At 39.8% G+C, this 25783-nt stretch overlaps 1 protein-coding gene across 6 annotated transcripts in view; it reads left to right on the top strand.

Moving 5' to 3' along the window:
* Window positions 1–25783, top strand: part of DPH6 (diphthamine biosynthesis 6) — a 376392-nt gene that overhangs the window by 257304 nt on the left and 93305 nt on the right. For all 6 annotated transcript variants that reach the window (XM_048854094.2, XM_048854095.2, XM_048854096.2 and 3 more), the window contains one exon: window positions 19807–20049. In XM_048854094.2, the coding sequence (XP_048710051.2) occupies window positions 19807–20049 (243 nt within the window). The remainder of the gene's footprint in view (window positions 1–19806; window positions 20050–25783) is intronic.

The following is a 25783-nucleotide window of genomic DNA, read 5'->3' on the forward strand; positions in this document are numbered from 1 at the left end:
ATAGACAAAAATGATTTTTATTGTATTTGTCACTTTTCAAAAATATTCCAATCAGCTCTATCTCCCTCCTTGGTATTTACACCCTTCCAAATACAGTTGTAATTGTCAAGCTAGTAGAACCTTTAGTCATTGCTTAGCTTTTCAAATTCTACCTCATCAGTCAGTGCCACCATCCCACTAAACATTTTGTGTTCCTCTTCTCTGTCTTCCTACCAACTTACGCACATCTTTCTGGTATTTAAGTTCCCGGAATTGAATACAGGATATTGGGTGCTATTTCACCCATATCATTTAGAGTCTCTGTCCTGTGATATGAAGCTTTAGTGTATAAAAGCCCATATCTTCTTGCAAACTCTCATTTAATTTCTTACACTACAATTGAAGGTCACTTTCATCGCTACTGCTGTCAGGTTTTCTCCCTTCTTTGAATATCTGTATTTTAGAATATATTTTCCCCAGATGTTCTGGGATTACTTTTCACTTTTCTCAAGTTGAATCTCATTTTATTATTTCTTGGCCATATTTCTAACCTGTCTAGGCCCATTTGTATTATTTTTGTATTTTCATTGATGCTCATAAGACCTTCCAAGTTAATCTTTTTTGTGGATTTCATTAGTATTCTGTTAATCTTTTCTTTCATTGACTTAATAAAAATGTTAAACAAAATCTGGCCTAACACCAGTACCTAAATCACCACACTAAACACCTATCCCAACTCAGTACATGGCAATTTTTCATTATATTTTCCTAGCAATCCCTCAGCTAGTTAACAATATTTATATCCCAGCCAATTTAAACTATCTTATTGAGACCTTGTATCAAATGTTGTTAAAATCCAGATCTGCTACATGTACTTTAGTGTCATTTTGTAATTGTAAATATTAAAAGCAAAAGAGCAATCAGGTATGGCTGGCATGATATGAACTTTATAAACACTTGATATTCATTGGTCAGAATCCCATCTACAATTACCATTACCTTCTATTTCAGTCACTTTCTTTCCCTTTTAAAAGTTGAACCCCTCTATATATTCTTTTTTAAGGTGATGTTTTTTATATCATATATATTTCTTTATTTATTGTCAAACAAGGCCAACCATTCTTTAAAGGGCCATTATATAAATACAATTAATATTAATCAAACTTTTCAGATGTGGGGGTTTGGTTGGTTGGTTTTCCCCTCTCTCTCACTTTGTTTTTCAATGAATTAAAGTTAGATTTACTGTACAGTAAATGTCAGAGTCACTCCTCTTTCCTTTTATGATAATATAAGAACAACAGTTTTATTTTATTTTTTTCAGTCCTCAGGTATCTTCCTAGTTTTCCATGATTTCTAATAAATCAATAATTGTCACAGATCTGGTGAATTTTCTAAATAGCTAAGTCATTGTTACCATTTAAGATTCATATTATTGAGACTTACTGATTTATATATGTTCAGGTTTTGAAGATTTCCCCCACCTATTTTTATAAAGAACTGTTTTTATAAGAGGTTAGCATAAGCTTCAAGTTGGGATCTAGACATACCCAAGCATCTGGGAATATTCAGTTCCAGGATTTGTATTTGGTCCATTTCTAATCACTAATTAATTCATTTATTTGTTTATTGGACTGGCATCTAGGAATGCCAGCCGCTTTCTGCTAGGCAAACATATAACAAAAAGTACCTGCCCCAAAGAGCAACTTATTTCATGTCTTTATTTGTTTGTTTGTTTATTAATTTATTTGTAAAACGCTGACTTAAAGCTGAGTTTAGTTTCCCATTAGATTTAAAGTCATGGGGGTAGATTTGTTACAGTACCTTTTTGCTTCTGCTATCTTCACTCAAAGTGAGTGAACTGGTTCTGGTAACTTCTCTCCAGCTTTTAGACATGAGAAATATATTTTATGTTTACACAGTTGACAGTCTGTGCAAATGCAATAGTGTGGGAGTTTGACTTTTTTTCCGAGGTTGTGAGAGGAAAACATAGACCATATGAAAGGTGGTAGCATAATAGTCATGGAGACTATCCATTCTCTATTTTTCCACACAATAAATACATTGCAGGACAAAGCCAGTGCAGCTTTCTTCACGCTGACCTACCTGCCTATGAGATTTATCTTTCTGTACTGGAGGGATGAGATGAGAGAATAGTTCATCCTTTATGCCCACTGAGCCCTTGGCCTTTCTGTTTAGACTTCCAACAAGAACTCCAGTTAGTAAGTGTGTGCCTGTGTGGGGCTTTGGCCCAACCAGCCAGAAGAAGAAACACTATCCTGGGACTCTGGCCTGAGAAAGGAAGCATAGTTCAGCTCTGCTTCCTCCCTCCCCTTCCCACCAAATTCTGGGGACTCCATGTGGGTGGAGATGGGGTTAGTTGGGGTGGGCCTTCGGCCAACTGCCGTGTCCTCGGTGGTTGTGGTTGGTTCGTTTGGATGCAGTGGGGAGGTAGCCCTTGCCTATCCAGTTTACAGTGTCTCCGTGGTGGAGCCTAGCCATTTGTAATTACAGTTGCAGCTGTCTTTTAAAAGCACAATTTTGGTATTTTTTGTGATCTTGACACGCTGGGAATAGAAATATGAATGCAGAGCCGTGAGATGCTTTTATGTGAGAACTTGAGTTTCTGAAACTTTGTCTTCCATAAATCTGAAATTTCAGTTTTGTACATCCCTTAATTAGAGACCATGCTGTAGAACAAAATAAAATTGATTTGCCTTTGATCAAACTTTAAACATAACTATTACATCCAGAACAGTATATATGCAAACAATATACTGGTCTGATCTAACCATGCATAAGTAATAAAATTCAGAACTGAAGCTGAAATGCTGACCTTATTCTCTCTTGAACATTTTGGCCTAATAGTTTACTTTTGTTGCATCCAGGTAATTCTCACTGAAGTGTGTGGGAGTTTTGCCAGCATGAAGCCCCGTATGTAAGACTGCCTGTTATTTGGAGCTCAAAACAATATATAGGTTTAGCATTTTGTTGTGCTTGATTGAGTGAGTGGTTAGTGGTGGAAGGGAGTGGAAGGAGGGTGTACTTTTTTATTTAAAGTGGATTTGGTGCGCATGATGCTGTTAGGTATCTGGTTCTTCAGACCTACTGTCAAGTCAATAATTGCGGTAAGATTTACCAGATTTGTGTTACTGTGTATACACAATACGCTTCTTTCTGCTCCAGCTGCCAATTGATAACAGTATACATTCCTCATTATGAATAGGAATTTGTATATTTATTAATTGAAATATACAAAACAGGTTTTGCTGTGTTTATAGAGTCACTACAATATGTGCTGTAAATATGTACTAATGGTGTGGTACATTTAAATTTTATGAAACTGTAGTAAAAAAATGTATAGAACAGAGTTATTGCATATGTAAAGCTGAATTTTCTTATTTCACTTTAATATCAAAAGTGTCTAATCAGCTCTACATAATGGACTAAAAACCCACAGATATCTAATCTGAAAAAGCAAAATGTAAATCAGTGCAAGAAAGTAAACTTTGGTACTGGGGGAGAATGCAAGGAAAGTAGTGTTTCCTTTCCTGTAACATACGTGGCCAAATATCTATTACTTTGAAATACACGTATTAAATTCCATCTCAAAATTAGATGTGGCAGGTTTCAGCCAGATGCCAACGTTCTGAAACTGTGTTATAAACCTCTGAAAACTACGTGTCTGTAATGGAGACAGCACTAATGGGCTCTAATGTAATTAATTGTACTTCTACAAGCTTAGCCAGGAGAAAAATTCCTTTTTTATTTAAAGGACAGTTCTAGAATTTAAATTATGATATTTTTAAGTAATATGCACGTTCTTATATTTGTCTTGGGGCTTTTGTAGTAGTAGTGGGTAATGACCATTAGATCTTCCATTTTTCAATTAAAATAAATCCTTTGTTTTCCAACTACTGATTTTGTAGCCATTTCTCAGAAAGGAAACTTAAATTAAATGAGTATCAATCCATTGATACATTTGCACAGAATTTTAAAATGAAACATGTACTAGTTCAAGAAAGAGAATGTATGTTTCTACTTGAAGATCATAACATGTTAAAATCGAGTGAGTCATATAGAATTCAAATGCATGTTATGTACTGAAAATGTTTTCATGTTATTGTATAAATGGTATCTTTTTTTAAAAAGCCTTATTCACTCTGGATTGCTGAATCAAAGATTCCACATTACAGAAAGCAATTTCACCATCATTAGCTAAATAAGAGGGCCCTAGGAAGAAGGGATTATCATATATTAAATTAAAAGTTCACCACCTTACAGCTTTAATCCTGTTAGAAAAGATGATTTCTATCTAACTTAATCAGCAAGAGGTTTTTATTGCCTGAAGTATTAATTGATTTAGGTCCTCATTAAGGTTAGAGGTACACTGGGCTGACCAGGGGCAGCCAATTAGCACATTGTCAGTTGTGCTTATTTACATTGACTGACCATAATGGTAGGTTATTTGATTGTTAGGTCACGGGGTCACTGAATCTTTTGTGCACTGTGACCTCCTCGTAAAGGGCAACAGTCACTCAGACACCAGACTGCATTTACAACACAGATTTAGTTTATTATGTATTGACTCCACTCAATCCTAAGAAACAGGTGTTTTGTTCCTGCTGGGCAATTAGTATATTATTACCAACCTAAATACTTTTATGTGAGTGGATGAAATATCTCCCTTAGAAAATTTCAAAAATTCTTGTTGAGATAGCAGTATATCATTTGAAACTTTTAATAGCACATTTAAATAAAGTAATTAAAATTTAACAGCATATGCACACTGTAATGCACAAATTCTCTATTCTGATACAGTCATGGCATGTTGTTTTGTTAGCCACCCAAGTCCAGGAATGATCTTGGGGCTTTAACTAGTAAAACCTCAAGCAGTGATACTGATGACAACTAGTATTACATCCGAAGACCCTCCTTAGCAATGAAAGGGATGTGCTACAGGCTCAGTACTGGTGAAAGGAGGAGAGACTAGAGGTTTAAAGCGATACTGTAATCTTAATAGAAATGTAGGACCAGAAGGGACCTCAGTAGGTCATCTAGTTCAGTTACCTGCATTGAGGCAGGACTAAATATTATGTAGATCATTCCTGACGGGTTTCTGTCCAACCTGTTCTTAAAAACCTCCAATGATGGAGATTCCACAGCCTCCCTGTGTAATTTGTTTCAGTGCTTACCAACCCTTGCCGTTAGAAGGTTTTCCTAATGTTTAATCTAAATCTTCCTTACTGCAATTTGAGTCCATTACCTCTTGTCCTGTCCTCAGTGGTTAAGGAGAACAATTTATCACCCTTCTCTTTATGACAACCTTTTACATACTTGAAGACTGTTGCTATGTCTCCTCTCAGTCTTCCCTTCTCCAGACTAAACAAACCATTTTTTTCCCATCTTTCCATATAGGTCATATTTTCTAGACCTTTAATCATTTTTGAAGCTCTCCTTTGGACTTTCTCTAGTTTGTCCACAGCTTTCCTGAAGTGTGATGCCAAGAACTGTTGAGGCTTCATCAGTGCTGAGTAGAGTGGAAGAATTACTTCTCGTGTCTTTCTTATAGAACTCTTGCTAATACATCCCAGAATGATGTTTGCTTTTTTTTTTTTGCAACAGTATTACATTGTTCACTCATATTTAGTTTTTAGAGTAACAGCCGTGTTAGTCTGTATTCTCAAAAAGAAAAGGAGTACTTGTGGCACCTTAGAGACTAACCAATTTATTTGAGCATAAGTTTTCGTGAGCTACAGCTCACTTCATCGGATCACATATTTAGTTGTGATCCACTGTAACCCCCAGATCTTTTTCTGCAGTACTCCTTCCTAGGCAGTCATTTCCCATTTTCTATTTCTGCAATTGATTATTCCTTCCTAAGTGGAGTACTTTGCACTTGTCCTTATTGAATTTCATGCTATTTATTTCAGATCATTTCTCCAGTTTGTCAAGTTCATTTTGAATTCTAATCCCATCCTCCAAAGCACTTGCAACCCCTTCCAGCTTGGTATCATCCACAAACTTTATAATTGTAATTTCTGTGGTATTATCCAAATTATTTATGAAGATATTGATTAGAACCAGACCCAGGACAGATCCCTGAGGAATCCCACTCAATATGCCCTTCCAGCTTCATTCTGAACAATTGATAACTACTGTTTGAGTATGCTTTTCCAGCCAGTTGTGCACCCACCTTATAGAAGTTCCACATAGGCTATATTTCTCTAGTTTGTTTATGAGAAGGTCTTATGAGACAGTATCAAAAGCCTTACTAAAATCTAGATATATGACTTCTTCTGCTTCCCCCCTGTCCACAAGGCTTGTTACCCTGTCAGAGAAGGATATTAGGTTGGTTTGACATGATCTGTTCTTGATAAATCCATGTTGACTGTTGCTTATCACCCTATTATCTTCTAGGTGCTTACAAATTGATTATTTGTTCCAGGTACTGAAGTTATTTTATTGATAATTTATTGATTATTTGTTCCAGGTACTGAAGTTAAACTGACTGGTCTATAATTCCCTGGGTTGTCTTTATTCCCTCTTTTGTAGATAGGTACTATATTTGCCCTTTTCTAGGCCTCTAGGACCTCTCTCCCATCATCCGCGAGTTCTCAAAGATAATTCCTAATGGCTCAGAGATCTTTTAAGCCAGTTCCTTAAGTATTTTAGGATGTATTTCATCAGGCCCTGCTGACTTGAAAATATCTATCTTGTCTAAGTAATTCTTAACTTATTTTTCTATTTTAGTCTCATATCTTAAGACTTAACCCATTAACACTGATGTTCACGATGTTAGGCATCCAATCACAGCTAACTTTTTAGTTAGACCTGAAACAAAAAAGATATTTAACACTTTGGCCATTGCTCCATTTTCTGTTATTGTCTTTCCCTCAATGTGTAATTGCCCTACTCTGTCCTTGCTTCTAATACTTATAACATGTTTTCTTGTTACCTTTTATATATCCCTAGCTAGTTTAAATTTGTTTTGTGCTTTGGACTTTCTAATTTTGTCTCTACATGCTTGTGTTGTGTGACCTAGTTTCCCCTTCTCTTTTGAGTTTCAGGTCATTGAAGATGTCCTGGTTAAGCTAGGGTCATCTCTTACCATGTTTTCTATTGTTCCTATGCATTGGGATAATCTGCACTTGTGCCCTTAATAATGTCTCCTTAAAAATCTTCCTAAGCTCCTGAACTCTTTTTGCCTTACCCTTACTTCCCACAGGATCTTTACTACCAATTTTCTGAGTTTTCCAAAGTCTGCTTTCTTGGTATCTACTGTCTTTATTCTGCTGTTTTCTCTCCTACCATACCTTAGAATCATGAACTCTGTCATTTCATGATCACTTTCACCCAGCCTGCCTTCCACCTTCAAATTCTCAACCAGTTCCTCCATGTTCCTCAGAATCAAATCTAGAATAGCCTTTCTCCTAGTTGCTTTCTTCACCTTCTGTAATAAAAAAGTTGTCTCCAATGCATTTCAAGAACTTGTTGGATAATCTGTGCTGTGCTGTACCGTTTTCCCAACAGACATCTGAAGTCCCCCATTGCCACCAAGTCCTGTGTTTTGGATGATTTTGCTAGTTCTTCCAAAAAAGCCTCTTCCACCTCTTCCTGGTTTGGTGGTCTATAGTAGACACTTATCATTAAATCACCCTTATTTTTTACCTTTTATCCTTTCCCACAGACTTTCAAATGTCTGCCTCCCATTTCTATCTCATCTGCAGTTCAACTGTATACATCTTTGATATGCAAGGCAACACCTCCTCCCTTTTATCCTGCCTGTTCTTCCTGAAAAATCTATACCCTTCTTCCAGTCATGTGAATTATCCCACGAAGTTTCTGTGATGCCAATTATGTCATAATTTTGATTATTCACTATTCAGTATTATTCAGTATTTCTACTTCTTCCTGTGTGTTCCCCATACTTTTTGCATTAGTACATAGTCATAGTGAGGCAGGCTTTAAACTGGGTTCAATGTGGGAGGAGACAAAACCTCACAGGCAAGTCCAAAACATGGAGACCTGGGTTGGAATCAGGGGGGAGGGGGAGGCATTGGGCAACCACAGCAGGGACAAAGGAGAGACAAAAGGGAATACAGAAGGGAAATCTGATGAAATTCCACTCTGTATTCAAAGATACTCTTCCCTTCCTTCATAGATGGACCCCATCTCCGCTCAGCAGTCCTTCTTCTCTGAACAGCATTCAATGGAAGTCGAAGCCCTCCTGGCAACACCATCTGCATAGCCATGCATTCATCTGCAGCATATGTCTGTCTCCATGTGTCTGAACATATCTGAATGCTATTGTTACAAAGAGCACCTAAGATTACTATAATTGGAAAAAAAATAGAGGGAAAAAACATCTTTTCCCCATTTTGCTTACTTTATACATTTGATAGCACTTTGTGTTACTTTCCCTTTTTTTCCCCTGGATAGTCAGTCAGGGCCAGATCCTGCAAACGCTCCCAGATATAAAGTTAAGTATGGGTGTAACTGTTTAACTGTAGGATCTGGGCCTCAATTAGTTAGTTCCTCCTATTGTTTGTATGATTCTGTGGGGTCCAGATCGGTCAAAAAGAGGCACAAATAAACACCTTTTTCAAGCATTCAGAAGCCATCTGCAAGTCAGCTGACCAGGTGAACTTAGTCTTTCTGGAGGAGGGATTTTATAGAAGCTACCAGTTTAGAGAATCCTTGAATAAATCGCTGGTAAGAATTTGTGAACCTGAGGAACTCATGGACTTTAAGGTCAGAAGGGATCATTGTGATCATTTAGTCTGACCTCCTGCACATTGCAGGCCCGAGAACTTCATCCATCCACTCCTCTAATAGACCCCTAACCTCTGGCTGAGTTACTGAAATCCTCAAATCATGGTTCTAAGACTTTGTTACAGAGAATTCACCATTTACTCTAGTTTAAACCTGCAAGTGACCTGTGCTCCATACTGCAGAGGAAGACGAAAAAACACCAGGGTCTCTGCCAATCTGAACTGGGCGGAAATTCCTTCCTGACCCCAAATATGGCGAACAGTTAGAACCTGCATATGTGGGCAAGACCCACCAGGCAGATACCTGGGAAAGAATTCTCTGTAGTAACTCACAGCCCTCCCCATTTAGTGTACCATGCATACATTTGAGGGCACTTTCCACACGGCGATCGCTGTAGTATTGCAGGGTCCATGGCAAGTTTCTCCAGGGAGATAAAATAGCCCAGAAACTTCATGGTGTCTTTATCAAACTCACATTTCTCAGGTTTCACGAAAGTTAATTTTGGCAAAGCTAGTCAAGAACAGTGCTCACTTGGTGGTCAGGGAGTTTTAGATTCTCTGAAAAAATGAGACTGTTATCTAAGTAGATCATGAATTTGTCAAGGATTTCTCTGAAATAGTCATTCATGAAATGCTGGAAGGTAGCAGTGGCTTTACATAGACCAAACAACATGTCCAGGTATTTGAAATTGCCATATCTGGTCTGAAATGCTGTCTTCCATTCATATCCCTACCAGATTCTGAACAAGTTGTATGCTCCACACAGGTCTAGCATTGTGAAGACCCAAGCCAAATGGATTATTTCCAGGAGTTTGATTATCAGACGAAGTGGGTATAGATTCTGGATGGCGAGCTTATTTAGGGCTTGATAATCAATGCAAAGTCAGACGGATCCATCCTTCTTGCCACAAAAAAGATAGGTGCTCATGTTGGGGGAGTCAAGTTTTCCCTTGACATACGCCCAGAGGGCATGCAACTCAGGTTCAGATAGGGCATAAATGTGTCTGAAAGGGATCTCCATTCTTGGTTGAACATCTATTGGGCAATCGTCACAGCTGTGAGGATGTAGAGCCTTCGCCTTCTGTTTGTCGAATACTTTGGCATGTTCCCGGTACTTGACAGGAATTCCAGACACTACTGACAAATCTTCAGTTTGTGATTTTGGGTCCTTCAGTGGTTGGAGTGTGCCACGGAATGCAAACGGCTGTTTGCTGCAGCTGGGAAGGCTTGTCAGCACCACAGGGAACAGAAGAGTATAGCTTGAGAGCACCAGCTGATTCACTGCTCGTGAGTGATGATCCAGGGGACACCAATGATGAATAGCAAATGAAGAGTGCATATGACCCAAAACTACAAGATTGCCAAAGTAATGAACTCCAAGGGGACTGTCTGATGTGTGAGGGGGCCTGAAGAGAGGAGCGATCCGTCAATAGCCTTGACAAGCTCAGGGAAGTCCTTGCAGAGGATGGGAATTCAATGCCCCTTAAACTCCTTGTAAGTGGAAGTTGAGCATGGTAGACCACTGGAGTCAAAGAGGGAGACAGAGTTGGGTAATGTGGTGGTTAGGGGTTACCAAGATTTGGGTGGATAGGTGGCAGTATGATTTGCTATGGGAAGGACTAAAGCACCAACCCAACTCAACCTTAGCCGCCCCGCCTCCCCCGTAATGGGGCTAGGCTCTGGCATTTCCTGACCCAGGGCTGGGCCAGACCCTGGCCAGGCATCCTGCTGTAAAGTTCCCAGGCATCCCTCAATTTGGGCACAACCCCAATGCCTGTCAGTGGTTCTTTTTGTCTGCAGAGAGGTGGGGCTGGGCTGGATCAACTGCATAAGTCCAGGGTCTGGTCAGACAACTGGAACCACAGAAGAGTTCTGGCCAGCTAAGATCAGGCAGTGTGCTGTTTTTCTTGAGCTTGCTCCAATGGCTGATCATCAGTCCTAATGCAAAGTTGAATTAAAGATCTTAGGCTAGATGGATGTTTCATCCATGCAGTTACATTTTTGATAGAATCATTGAGCCTCTACCTGAAGTCGTGTAACTGCATGGCCTCATTCCAATGGGTGTCTGCAGCCAGACCATTGAATCTGCTGCATGTTTGGCTGCACACCTGGGACCCTGATTGGGTAGGGGGCCATGGAGAGCAGCTTCTGTAGTATGTTTTCGATTATAGTCATCAAAGGTGCCCACCTTTCCCTGTACAAAGGAGAGGAGAGGAGAAACCCATTTCATGGCCTCCGGTGAGCAAACTAAGTACTAATCTCACTCTGAACTGATTTGTGGGATACAGGTGTGGCTGCAACACTGTGACCAGGGGCCTGGATGGGCCATACTGAGAATGTTATGCTCAAGATAGACTGCAAGGAATAGGGCAGGCAATCCCAAAAACTGGTGATTCATTCTGTAATTAGATTCACCAAGCCAGTAACAAAACAGTGTCTTTAAAACCACAGTGGTTAACTAGAAGCCAAATACAATCCCTTGTAAGCAGTCCAGCCCTTGATTCCCATCTAGACAGCCAAGTCTAATATAGTGAGGGGTATTGAAAACCTGATTCACCATATGTGAGGTTCACCAATCCCAAAGGACTGGACACTTATCCCCACGTCAGTATGAGTCTCAGGTCTTACCCAATAATCACACTGATGCCAATCCTTTAGTAACTAAAACTAAAGGCTTAATAATAAAAGGAAAAAGAAAGAGGAGCATTAAAAATGGTTAAAAGATCAATATACATACAAATGTGTAGAGTCCTTAGGTCAGTTTCATAGCAGAGATGTATAAACTGCTCACTTGTAAAAGGTTTCAGAGGAACAGCCGTGTTAGTCTGTATTCGCAAAAAGAATAGGAGTACTTGTGGCACCTTAGAGACTAACCAATTTATTTGAGCATGAGCTTTCGTGAGCTACAGCTCACTTCATCAGATGTATACCGTGGAAACTGCAGCAGACTTTATATACACACAGAGAATATGAAACAATACCTCCTCCCACCCCACTGTCCTGCTGGTAATAGCTTATCTAAAGTGATCAACAGGTGGGCCATTTCCAGCACAAATCCAGGTTTTCTCACCCTCCACCCCCCCACACAAATTCACTCTCCTGCTGGTGCTAGCCCATCCAAAGTGACAACTCTTTACATAATCAAGTCGGGCTATTTCCTGCATAGATCCAGGTTTTCTCACATCCCCCCCACCCCCATACACACACAAACTCACTCTCCTGCTGGTAATAGCTCATCTAAACTGACCACTCTCCAAGTTTAAATCCAAGTTAAACCAGAACATCTGGGGGGGGGGGGTAGGAAAAAACAAGAGGAAACAGGCTACCTTGCATAATGACTTAGCCACTCCCAGTCTCTATTTAAGCCTAAATTAATAGTATCCAATTTGCAAATGAATTCCCAGACTCCAGCGAGAAACTGCTGAATTGGAATTCATTTGCAAATTGGATACTATTAATTTAGGCTTAAATAGAGACTGGGAGTGGCTAAGTCATTATGCAAGGTAGCCTGTTTCCTCTTGTTTTTTCCTACCCCCCCCCCCCCCCAGATGTTCTGGTTTAACTTGGATTTAAACTTGGAGAGTGGTCAGTTTAGATGAGCTATTACCAGCAGGAGAGTGAGTTTGTGTGTGTATGGGGGTGGGGGGGATGTGAGAAAACCTGGATCTATGCAGGAAATAGCCCGACTTGATTATGTAAAGAGTTGTCACTTTGGATGGGCTAGCACCAGCAGGAGAGTGAATTTGTGTGGGGGGGTGGAGGGTGAGAAAACCTGGATTTGTGCTGGAAATGGCCCACCTGTTGATCACTTTAGATAAGCTATTACCAGCAGGACAGTGGGGTGGGAGGAGGTATTGTTTCATATTCTCTGTGTGTATATAAAGTCTGCTGCAGTTTCCACGGTATACATCTGATGAAGTGAGCTGTAGCTCACGAAAGCTCATGCTCAAATAAATTGGTTAGTCTCTAAGGTGCCACAAGTACTCCTATTCTTTTCACTTGTAAAAGTCTCTCTGGAATCATCCCAACAGGTCAGAATCCAAAGGCAGCTTAGATGTAAAGTTTGTTAAAGTCTTTTCAAGCATTTTCCAGGTTTTTCCAAGTCATTATTTGAAAGATCTCCATCTTACAACTTATACTTCTCCTGTTCAAAGTTTAAGCAAACTTGACATGGCAGGATCAGGTCCAGGGCTTTCCTTTATAGCTCTCTAATAAGATGACAAGACTAACACAGCAGGACCTTCCCCCGAGGAAGAATAGGCATTGCAGATTGTCTGTGGACCATTGCTTTGAAGCTAATCCTCTATTTCTTATGCATACACAGGTAAACTAGTTGCAATCATTCACATAAGGTAATTAGCCAGTATTTCATTATATCAAAGATAGCTAAACTGAAGACAATGTAGATAAAATTATTAGTTTCCTGCATTACCTTACATCTTTGATCTTAAGGTTAACTGAACCAGCCCCATAATGTGTGATGGGGCCTGAGGCATGAAAAGCATGATTTCCCTTTAGAAGCTTGATTTGACCTTAACAGGTTATATTTGTCCAAAGGTTTAATTACAGTAACTCCTCACTTAACTTTCTCCCGCTTAATGTTGTTTTGGAGTTACGCCGCTGCTCCATTAGGGAACATGCTCGTTAAAAGTTGTGCAATGCTCCCTTATAACATCGTTTAGTTGCCTGCTCTGTCCACTGGTTGTACGATTCTGTGGAAGAGTACTGACTTAACAAGGGAGCATTGTACAAGTTCCTCTTTTCCGGCTCCTCCCGCTTCCCTCCCAGCACTTCCCCCGCCGCCAAACAGGCGCTTAGGACTTTCTGGAGGGAGGGGGAGGAGCAGGGACACAGTGTCCTCCTGAGAGGAGAGTGGGGACGGGAAGAGGCGGGACTAGAGCGGAGTGGCGACGGGAAGAGGCGGGCCTGGAGCATCCCCTGGCAAAGTCAGCACCTGTTCTTCTGGGGGGGGAGGGGGGGAGGAAGCTGCCGTTCTGCTGTGCAAGGTGCTTCCTAGTGTCCTTGCCTGCAGCAGGCTGTGCCTGTGTGGGGTAAGCCACGGGCACCTCCCAACCACAGTACTGTACAGTATATAATGCCTTTTATCTGCCCCAAAAAAATTTCTTTGGAATTAAATCTTATGGGAAAATTGGATTCGTTTAACATTGTTTCATTTAAAGTTACATTTTTCAGGAACATAACTACAACGTTAAGTGAGGAGTTACTGTATTCTATTCTAAATAACACTCTCAATTATTCCTGATACAAAGGTGTTCTCCCCATCTGTAAGCATCAGCTACATCAATGGCACCATTAATTAGCTCCATTAGCACTTCATTTTCTGGAATAGTTTCTGGATGTGTAATTTTTAGTATGTTTAAGTTCACAGAATGATAGAAATATCAAGCTGAAGGGGACCTCAAGAGGTCATAAAGTCCAGACCCAAGCACTGAGGCAGGACCAGGTAAACTTAGACCATCTCCAACAGGGGTGTGTCCAACCTGTCCTTTAAAATCTCCGATGTTTGTGATTGCACCAGAACTTAGCTACCCGTATTGTTAGAAAGTTTTTCCTAAAATCTAGCCTTTTAAATCTCCATTGCTGCGGATTAAGTCCATTACTTCTTGTCCTACCTTCAGTGGACATGGAAAACAATTGATTGCTATCCTCTTTATAACAGCCCTTAACATATGCATAGATTCCAAGGCCAAAAGGCACTATTGTGATCATCTAGTCTGGCTTCCTGTATAACACAGGCCATAAAAGCTTCCCCAAAATAGTTCCTAGGACATTTCTTTTTGAAAAACATCCAATCTTTATTTAAAAATTGTCAGTGACGGAGAATCTATCATGGCTCTTGGTAAGTTGTTCTCACGATAAAAAATGTACACCCTATTTCCACTCTGAGTTTGTCGAGCTTCAACTTCCAGCCAACTTCCCCTGCTAGATTGAATAATCCATTATTAAATATTTGTTCCCCATGTAGATACTTACATACTGTAATCAAGTCACCCCTTAACCTCCTCTTTGTTAAGATAAACAAATTGAGCTTTTTAAAGACTGTTAAAGGTCCCTCCTCAGTCTTCTTTCCTGAAGACTAAGCATTCCCAGCTTTTATAACATTTCCTCATCGGTCTGGTTTTCTAAACCTTTGATCAGTTTTGTTGCTCTTCTCTGGCCTCTGTCCAGTTTGTCCACATCTTTCTTAAAATGTGGCTTCCCAGGATTAGAGACAGTACTGCAGCGGAGGCCCCACCAGTGCCAAATAGAGCAGGACTACTACCTCCCATGTCTTACATACGACACTTCTGATTTTCCCCATTTGGGAAGGAAATTGGATTGGTTTGGCATGATTTGTTCTTGCTAAATCCATTTTGGCTATTATGTATCACCTTGTTCTCCTCAAGGTGCTTACAAATTAATTGTTTGATACCTGGAAAGACACTGGAACAAATTATTAAAGTTAGGGTGACTAGACTAATTCCCTGGATCCTCTTTGTTCCCCTTTTTAAAGAGAGGTACTGGGACCTCGCCTGTCCTCCATGAGTTCTCGAAGATAATTGCTAATGGTTCTGAGATTGCTTCAGCTAGTACATTAAGTGCCCTAGGATGAATTTCATCAGGCCCCACTGACTTACTTATCTAAATATTCTTTAACCTGTTCTTTCCCTGTTTTGGCTTGTGTTTCTTCCCTTTGTTGTCAGTATTAATTGTGTTGATTATTTGGTCACCATTAACCTTTTTAGTGAAGACTGATGCAAGATAAGCATTAAACTCAGCCTTCTTGATGTCATCAGTTATTATCTCTCCTCCCTGCTTAGTGAAGGAAAGTGTAGGTGGCTGGTAACAGTTTATTAGACAATGAGTATAAATTGCAAAGTGGTCTTAATTGCACTGATTTAGAATCTGTGCTAGTGGAAAAGGAGTATAATTTCAGCTAAAAGTTGGCATGTCCTGCTCAAAAAGTTGAATACGTGAAATAATACATTGTGGCTTATTCACTCACCTGTTTTATTAAGTGGAATCTTCAATTTTATACACATGAGCTATTTCTTACGAAATAATAAATAAAGGAGGTACAATTATACTGTGTTTGAATTAAAGTGACAAATATTTTTTTCTCTGTATATCTCACCCCTTGTGGACACAACCATAGATTTGCCATGAGCCAGAGTAAGGAGCAGTGCATTGTTGTGGTTCCTCAGAAGTAGCCCAGCAGGGAATTTGACACTCTCGATTTGCGAGCTTCTCTTTGGTGAGAGCACACTGTACCGGATCTATACCTGGCACAGAATACACCATCTTATGCACTGATGCAGCTACTCTTCCTGGCCTGTTGGAGAGGCAGAACCAAGACCCCAGCCATTCCTTCCTGCTCACCTTATTTTGATGGGGGGAGGAAGAAGAGGGTTACATTTCGGTTCTGCAGTCTATTTTCCCTCTCCCAGTGAGAGCAGTGTTAGGGGTAGACAGCAACTGGAAGTAAGAGGGTACCTTACACCTCCTTACTCCTTTGCTCCAGCACTCAGAACGTGCCATGATCTGGCCTCGTATTGTGCTGAGATGTTGCAGCACCGCTAGAATATATAAGAGAATTCACCCATGTGAAAGGTTGGCATTCCTAGCCATAACAGGCAGAATTAAAGACTTTGGGGGCCTGTTTCTCCTTTGCCTTGCACTTTATGTAGTCATTTACACTGAGGCAAAATGAAAATAGAATGATTAGTTTATTAGACTCACTTTTGCATTTTGCACAGGTGTAAAGTTGTGTACAAGGTGCAAGAATCTGTAGAATCACAGTGATGTAATTTACGAAAATCTGAATCCAAATCAATTCCATTGACTCCTGTGGAGTTACTCTGGATGTAGATTGGTGTAACTGAGATCAGAATTTGGCCCAGAAGGATAAGCCTTAAGTCAGAGAGGGCTTTCATTTGCTGGTTTATCAGATCTTTAATGGAATTTTAGCATAGGAAATATTTTATTGGGCTACAACGGAAATAAAATTCACAGTGCAAATGGAACCATGACATTGGTGTGTGAATGCATAACAATTATATTGCAGTTCAGTTTCCACTGATAATGTTGGTTCTCTGGACTCGATATTCTGTGAAACTGTAGTATGTTAAATTTTCCGTTGTCGTCATAGAGGTTCCAAAGAAACTGTTGCGAAGCTTTAGCCGGGTTTTTCCCAGCACTTTCACAACACAAGGATTGCCATCATACATTGTGACATCTCCTGTTGTATGATTTCAATACTGCAAATGAGATATTATGGAGTCTTCCCAGCTTTAGATGGGTTTTTACTCTGCTATCGCCTTTCTGTATAGTATTTAAAACACTGTACAGACAGCTCTCTGAAACCTGCTAAAACACTTTGTTCTTTGCTGCTTTGCCCTTGTTGGATTTTGATAGTTGTGTGCCGTGATCAAGCCATTGGGAAAGAGGAGGAGAGGGATGTGCTTCCCCTTCCCCTTTTAACTTAAGCTCTGTCCCTCTGCAAAATAGTTGCTGAAAATCTGTGATCTTGTTTTGATTCCTTCTCCTTCTTCTCCCCACTGACACTCACCTTTTTATAACATGGTGGCATCTTGGGAATACAGTTTTTCTATTAATTATGTCTTAAGATGCAAACAAGTATGTTAAGAACAGAGGGGTAAAAAAAGGTTGTTGGGTTTTTAAAAAAAAAAAAAAAAAATTCTGCGCAGTTCCCACTGAATTTGAGCCAAAAGTGCTGCCAGTTTTGCTCAAATCTTTCAGAGGTTTGTTTTGACCCTGCTTGTGACCAGCAGGGCTAATTGTATTGGAACTATCCAGGAGACTTTAAGAAAATGCTGTCTTAGTGCATATTTCAAAACACTGACAGATATTTTATCATTAATTAGTATTCATATTATGTCTCAAACAATCTGCTCAAGAATAGAGGAAATGAACTGGTTGAACAGCTCTTCTGTCTATCCAGTAATTAACATGGGTGATGCGTGTAAAGCCAGGGGCCTAGCAGGGGAAGGAGAAGTGGTGCTGGGGAGATTTCTGTATAGAAGATTGCAAGTTACCTGCACTAGAGGCTTTGTTTTATCCAAAGATTTAATTTAGCAGAGGTGAGAACAAAGGCCTCTTTTTCAAAAATAAACCTGTGCCCCTCTGAATCATATCTTCCTGGCTTTGCTTCCTATCTTGTCAATATGCCACTTGATAGCTGGCTGGACTCCCTTGTTCAGTGGCACATGTTTTAAAATAGAAGAGTCTTTTTTTAAAAAAAAAAGACCATTTGTTCTTTTTAACCAAAATATTGCTTGCATTTCTTTTTTCAAAATTCGGGGTTATATATAGCATTATCAAAACAATATTTTAGACATCTTATACAATTTTAAAAGATCATTTGATGGGTGTCAGCTATTCTATTATGCTTCCTCTGTGCCTCCTCCCCCTCTTCAGCTGCTAATCATAGAATTTGTATGCCAAATTGTGTAAGACACTCTTCCAATAGTTACATGTGTGAGTCTTTTGTTAGACACAGACAGTTATGAGGACAGATTTGGAGTTGCATATGGGTCTGTCACATGGTTTGATTGCCATGTCTTCCAGGACACAGATTTCTTTATTACTTAGCCTTAATTTTGAGGAATTTATACAGTGTATACAAAAAGTTCTGGAAAATTTCTCATAAAGAATTCTTGCACAATCCATTTTACATAGTGAAGCAGAGCTTTTCCCCAGCTCTCTCTACTTACAGCAATATGTTTCCTGTGCTGGCTTCAAAGCTGCTTACACCCACTATACATCCAACTTCTGTACTTGGTTTTCTTGTCATGTGGAGTAACATTCACTGCTCAGAAATTGTACAGACTCTTTAGAGAAATAAAGAATAAGGGAATGAAGAATCTTGATGTTGACATTAAATTCGTAAGTCCTGAAGATGTCTGAACAGTTGGAACCAATGTTTCCTCTGTTAGCTGTAGTTGAGAATGTACGTCTTGAGAGTGCTGTCTGGTAAGCTTGTGAAAAGCAGCCCAAAGTAGCTATGCTTTTGCCACGAAATAACATATGTTGATCGGATACCCTGTCTGAGCAGTATATCTGGCAACCAATTAGCTCTTGAAGCAAACAGGCATTGTAATTAGATTTCTGGAAGGTAAACCCAACACTCTAGGTCCCAGTAAGATTCTTCTTCAGCAATCTTCAGTGTCCTGTTCCTTGGTGGTGGCTTATCATGAATTGTATAGCTGCCCGTTAGCTGGGTATTATTTTTAATGATACTTAAGTTATGCTAAGGACACCAAGAGTATTATGGATAGTTGCCTTTGTCCTGTTTGTATACATCTAAAGAAATAAAAATAAAATAAAAAAATGTAAGCAGCCGCAAACCAGATTCATTATGCATATATGTAAAAAACCCCATAAAATACAGTAGCCCATAACTCCACCTGTTTAAACTCATGGAAACTCTGTAGATTGTGCAAATGTACTTGAAGAAAGCAGAAGCAGCCAACCGTTCAGCATATTTGGGGATTGGCATGTTGTAGAAACAATAGCAAAATTTAATGTCAAACAGAGCTGTTAGGCTAATACACTGTAGGGAATGGTTACCTTGATATGATTGCCTTAAAATAATGAAAAATATTGTTGTCCATATATTGTAGAAGTAAAAAGATCAATTTTTCTGTGTACCTGAGTTGCCAGGCTGTAAACAACTTATTTTTTAACTTGACACAAACCCCTTTCAGTGATTGCAGAGAAATATTGTGACATTGTGAAAGGTTAAATTTACATATTTCTAGACTTACTTCATCAGTTCACAGCTGATTCTTTTGAAGATTATGCACATTTGACCATCCATGTATTAACTCTTAGGTTAAAGTTTATTACAGTGTGATACTTTTATAGTGTAACTAAATCCCTGTTGAAAATGACCTTTAGGTTGACATACTTGCTCCATTTGTGGCGAAGTCAGAGGTGCTTCTTTGATGACAGAGAACAGCAAGTGCTGAAAGAGAATGCTTAGAAAAAGGAAACAAAAATTCAAACTTGGTTTTTTTTTCTTATTCTCTTCTAGGTTGGAGAAGTTCTATACTGTGCTGGACAGATTGCATTAGTACCTTGTACCATGCAGCTTGTAGGTGGTGGCATACAAACTGAGGCTACAGTCTCCCTAAGCCATGTTGAGAAAGTCCTTAAAGCTATGAGCCACAACACTGAACTCCACCACATCCTTATGGCAAATTGTTATGTAACTGACAGCAAGTACATTCGTGTCGCTCGCGCTATATGGCAAAAGAAATTAAGCGAACTTAAAAAGGTAAGATCCATTTTCTTCTTTCTAGTTTTAAAAAAAGTCAATTTATAAAAAGGTTTTTTCTAAGTCTTGCAGTAATATCAGAATTTTCTCAGTGCATTTCTGAGGGGTTCAAGTAAAACTGATATAATAAGGTTTGATTGAGCTGTTATGTTCTGACTCATAAGTGGCTGTGCACAATTGAGAAGGAAAATTGCTTAATAGAAAGTTATAGTCATCACTAACTTTGTCTTAATTCCCCAAAGCACTACGTTAAAGAATTCTTTAAGAACAGCCAATCCCTCCTGAAAAAATTTGAACAATATTCAGTTTGAAATAGTTCTGCCTCTATCTTCTGTAAAGGTGCTGGGCAGTTTCTCTAAACTTTTTTTGAATTATTATGCTGATTTTCTTGTTTCTGTGTTTATTATAAGCAATATTTTCATGTAAATGGAGTTCAGTTAGCTTTTGCTGCTTATTTTTCACCTGAACACATAAGGCCAAATTCTGTCCTGAGCAAGTTTGCATGGCTATTAGTGACTCTCATCCTCTCTGACAATATAATAATTTGCACAGTGATTTCTTATGATGCAATAATACTTTATATTCCTGTTCCAGTTTTTCTTGAATGATCTCAAAGAACTTTACAGGCATTAAATAATGAATGGTCACTACACTTCTGCATAGTACCCATTTTACAGGTAGATAAACTTGAGATAATCACCACATAATTACCATAAGTGACTAAAAGTGTTCTGACTTCTAAGGGGAACAGATAGTTGGAGCAGAAGAAACTGTTTTGAAGTTGAGTTCATGTGTAATACAAATATTCAAGGAATCCTCTGAACTCTGCTCAATAACCTTCGTTTCCCCCTATTTCTCCCCTCTCCACTTTCAGCCCTTCTGCATCAGTGCAACCCTCTCTCTGAATGAGGAGGGATGCATGCAATTTTACTCAAAGCCCATCACATTTCTCCGTCATTTATTGGAAGGGAACTCTAATGAATAATGCCTTCCATTTCTCTGAGAATGAGTGTGCTGCCTCTCTAGAGTTCCTGGCCTTCGTCTACACTCTTTTAGCTCTACTAACCTTGGATCTCAGTTTCTTAATTCAACCTGTATTATTTTTGCATGTTGCACTTCCTGTAGCTTCTTTTTTGGGGGCATAATGTCAATTTTTTTTCACCTGCTCCAGTCCTTTCTCGGTGGGAATGTATTGGCAAAAAGGGGAGTCATTACAGCATGATCTGAATAAGGTGGTTTATGGCTTATCTACACTTGGAAATTTACCAAAATAGCTATTCCAGAAAAATTATTCCATAACAGGTATTTTGTAAAATTTCTAAGTGTAGACAAGCCCTTAGACTCTTCCTGTTTCCTGTGGAGAATGTGCCCTATCTCTTTCTTCTTAGAATTTATACCTTTTAGTCATATTTATGTCAGAGGATTGCAACTGCCATGGCATCTCCTTAAGGTAACATGGTCCTTAAGATAATATGCTTCTACTCATTTAAGGGTTTTGTAGATCAATATCATAACCTCTAAGTGGAACTATTAGTGAATGGAAATCCAGTGCAGATTCCAGAGCACCAGTGTAATATGCTCTCTTCAGCTGGAATCATTTAGGAGATGGATCATCTCATGATGCACCGATGCAACAATTGCAAAAACATCTTATGCAGTCCTATTCCAGGACCACAAGAATTGTCAGGGAGAGAAGAGTCAAGTTTTTCATGTTAGCTGACAACTGGAGGAAGGTGCTTTTGTTTTGTCTAGCTATTTGTCAGGGCATGTGTGCAACATGGCCATGAGGCTAGACACCATTTTGTCTATGGGAAGTGTGTGCCCTCATTTGACGGCAAATTGGTGGTGGTTGCCAATTCTTGGAAACGCTTCCCTTTTCCTCCTAGTCTGTTTTAAGTCTTTTCTGGGTACAATGTGACCCAGATATTCTTCATCCACTCTCATATTTCCTCCATGTACTGAAATTGCTGGGAGATAGGGCTGTCTGGGCAAAGTGAAAAATGCATATAGAACTGCATGTCATCAGGATATTGCTGATATCATAGCCCATGTCAGCTCATGGTTGTCTCAAAGAGAATTTAAATAGGAGCAGTGACAGGTATGAGCCTTGCAGGACTCCACATATGAGAGCTTTTGGGGAGAAGGATTAGCTCCCCAACAGCACTCTGTGGGATTTCTTAGAAAGGCCAATTTAGAGCCACTTCATAAACTTCTGTCAGGTCCCATAAGGAGCTCAATCCCTCATGAGTGGCAGTGTCAAAAGCAGAGGAAAGATTAAAAAGCATCACATTTTTCAGTGTTGTGATTCATCCTGGGAGATTGACAATCATTGCAACAGTTCTGTGCCATGGCTTGGCCTGAAGATGGATTGGAAGGATCTTAAAAATATCAATGGAGGTTAAATGTTGCTCTAAACAGTTTCCTACCACTTCCTCAATAATCATGCTCGGAAAAGAGAGGTTTGGATGCTGTGTTTTTTCTTAGTGTGTTGGGGCCTTTACTGGTAAGGGATGGTTTATGTATAACCCACACTAAGGCAAGGAAAGATGTAACTCGTTTCTATCAAAGGGAGGCCTGTTCTTCCCTGAGAAGCTGCTTGGCCTGCCAGCTGGAAACAGAAGAGTCTCACCTTGGCCCATCAAGGTTTGTGTGGAAGGGGAATAATAGATTAGGCATTCTTATGGAGAATTGAGTGTTCTCTCTCTTCTCTGACCAGAACAGAATAGAGCCAGGAGACTTGAAGGCCTTGGGAAACTAGAGAGCTGTACTTCTTCCCCTTCTCCTAATCTGTGGAGGCAAGGAAGCCAACCTTCCTGGGTCTGGCACTTACTTAACAAATCCTTTTGAACCAAACTGGAGAAAGCCTTAGTATTACTTTTCTGTGAGCAGACCAGGACACTGTGGCTGCACACTGAAAGTTTTGTGTATTAAAGAGACAGGATTTTCTCTCTCCTTTTATTGTGTTTTCCCTTTCTTTGCTGGTGTCCCAATACTACAGCCCTGGGCCTCTTTCATGCACCATAGGATGAAATAATGTTCTATTCTAGCCAAATAAAACAGCCAGCCAAATAAAAACATTCTGTTATTCAAGAAGAGTTTTCTTCGTTTCAAGCAGTGGCCAAAGATAGGCATGAATGAATAGCAACCTACTGGTTACCTAATAAGAGCGAACAGTGCATAGATTGGAATTATTCAGTTTTAGTCATTCCATGTGTGTAACTGTGCAAATAAAATTATTCAGTTCAGAGCTCATTTCTTCCAAACCAGACATTATAAACCACAGATTTAATTAAATTTTTAGAGGGCTTTCAGACTTGTGTTTGCTTGTTGAGTGTTCTGAATTTAACAGAGAAATGATAGTGTATTGTGATTATTGAGGTATTTGTATTTAACATTGTTCCTAAATAATATGCATCATACTTTTCAACTGCCAAGGCTTATTTATGGAACACCAAAAAATTATTAGTAGAGTATCATAATGATGTGAGATTAATTTCTCCTGCATAAATAATGTTTTTCTAAAACTTCAGTTGAATAATTCTGTATATTTGATGTCAATAATATAGAAGAGTACAAAATACAATACATAAATTGTGTAGGACAGAAGCGAATTGAGTCTAAAAGAAGGGACCTTGGAGAAGTGTGTGGGTGAGCATCTATATGTGTTTATATACACAGAAACAATATACTTATAGGAACAGGGCCGGCTCTAGGTTTTTTGCCGCCCCAAGCTCTGAGAGCACAACTGCCCAAGCCAAAAAAAAAAAAAAAAGGGTGGCCGGAATGCCGCCCCTGGAATTGTGCCACCCCAAGCATGTGCTTGCTTTGCTGGTGCCTAGAGCCGGTCCTGTCTAGGAAGATGATAATGTAGAGCATGAACATGAAGTTGATGGGATAGTCTGAATAAGGGCCACAGGATCAAACCCATAGTCTGAATAAGGGCCACAGGATCAAACCCATGGTCAGTTTGGATGAGCTATTGCCAGCAGGAAAGTGAGTTTGTGTGTGTATGGAGGTGGGGGGGGGTGAGAAGGCCTGGATTTGTGCTGAGGGTGGCCCACCTTGATTATCATGCGCATTGTGGAGAGAGTGGTCACTTTGGATGAGCTATTGCCAGCGGGATAGTGAGTTTGTGTGTGTGGTTTTTGGGAGGGGGGTGGGGGGTGAGAGAACCTGGATTTGTGCAGGAAATGGCCCAACTTGATTGTCATGCACATTGTGTGGAGAGTTGTCACTTTGGATGGGCTATCACCAGCAGGAGAGTGAATTTGTGTGGGGGGGTGGAGGGCGAGAAAACCTGGATTTGTGCTGGAAATGGCCCAACTTGATGATCACTTTAGATAAGCTATTACCAGCAGGACAGTGGGGTGGGAGGAGGTATTGTTTCATATTCTCTGTGTGTATATAAAGTCTGCTGCAGTTTCCACGGTATGCATCCGATGAAGTGAGCTGTAGCTCACGAAAGCTCATGCTCAAATAAATTGGTTAGTCTCTAAGGTGCCACAAGTACTCCTTTTCTTTTTATGTATTTGTGAAGTGGCTAGCATAATGGGACCTGTAGGATCTTCTGGGCACTACTGCAATACAAATAAATAATTACATTTCAGTTAAAGCAATTTCATTTACCAGATATTAGGTTTTTTCTCATTTCAGATGCCTTTTCAGTTTATGTCTGTTGCTGTTTGTCATATATACCTTTTCTCTCACTGTACTGAGCAGCAACAATTAGAAACATTGCATGGCTTCACCTACCAGAAGCAGTAAGTAAAAGATGTGTTAGTCAAGGCTGGTATATCAGCACCAATTCACTGATTTCCTTTCCATTTTTCTTTGACCTGGAAAGCTGAAATGACACATTATGCTTTAGTTCTCACCTCTCATTTTTCTTTTCTCTAACTTCTTTCCCTTCCAGATCTTCTATGTTAGAGAGAAAGCAGAGATGAAATTCAGTTATGGGAGAATAATATGGATTATGGGGGATGGGAAGGGGAGAATGGGGAAGGAATGAGAGGAAAATCCCTCATGGCCATCTCACAACTAAATATGTCACTGGCCAGGCAAGAGTGAATCCTACAGGGAATTACTAAGAAAAGTTCATCTCCCTCTCAGGAGTTCTACACTGATATGTGCCTAAGCATATATCCCCCTCTATCTCTCCTAGAGCTCAGTTATGTCTCACTGCAATGCTGTCTGACTTCTCTGCCTGAAGAGCTTACGTGAGAGCTGAAAACTCCCCAGACAGGCACTGTTGAAGTCTTGGATTTGAGCCGTAGGCCTGGTCTACACTTAAAGTTTACATCAACATAGCTACAGCACTCAGGGATGTGAAAAATCCACACCCCTGAATGTCATAGGTATGCCGACCTAACCCCTAGCAGAATGCTCCTGTCAGTTGAGCTACTGTTGCTCGAGGCGGTGGTGTTCCTATAGCAATAGTAAAACCCCTTTTGTCGCTTGTAGGCTGCATCTACAGTACGGGGTTATGTGTTTGCCCCTCTTTTTTATAGTTTCAGGTCCCCCATCCTTGAAAAACATTTCCAGCTGTGAACAAGGAGACAAAGAATCTATGTGGAAGGATATTCCCTGCTGGTTTTTTTTTTTCACCTGTTGGAGTTCTAAGTTAATTAACCTCTTGTTTTCCTGGTCCCTCTTCATTGCAACAGAGGGAGAGCCTCCCTGGATATAAAGTGAATTCTAAAGTTTTACCGAGCTTACACCCATTATTTTACAAACA

The sequence above is a fragment of the Caretta caretta genome, chromosome 6 (genome assembly GCF_965140235.1).
Source record: "Caretta caretta isolate rCarCar2 chromosome 6, rCarCar1.hap1, whole genome shotgun sequence".
In the NCBI taxonomy this organism is placed as follows: Eukaryota; Metazoa; Chordata; order Testudines; family Cheloniidae; genus Caretta; species Caretta caretta.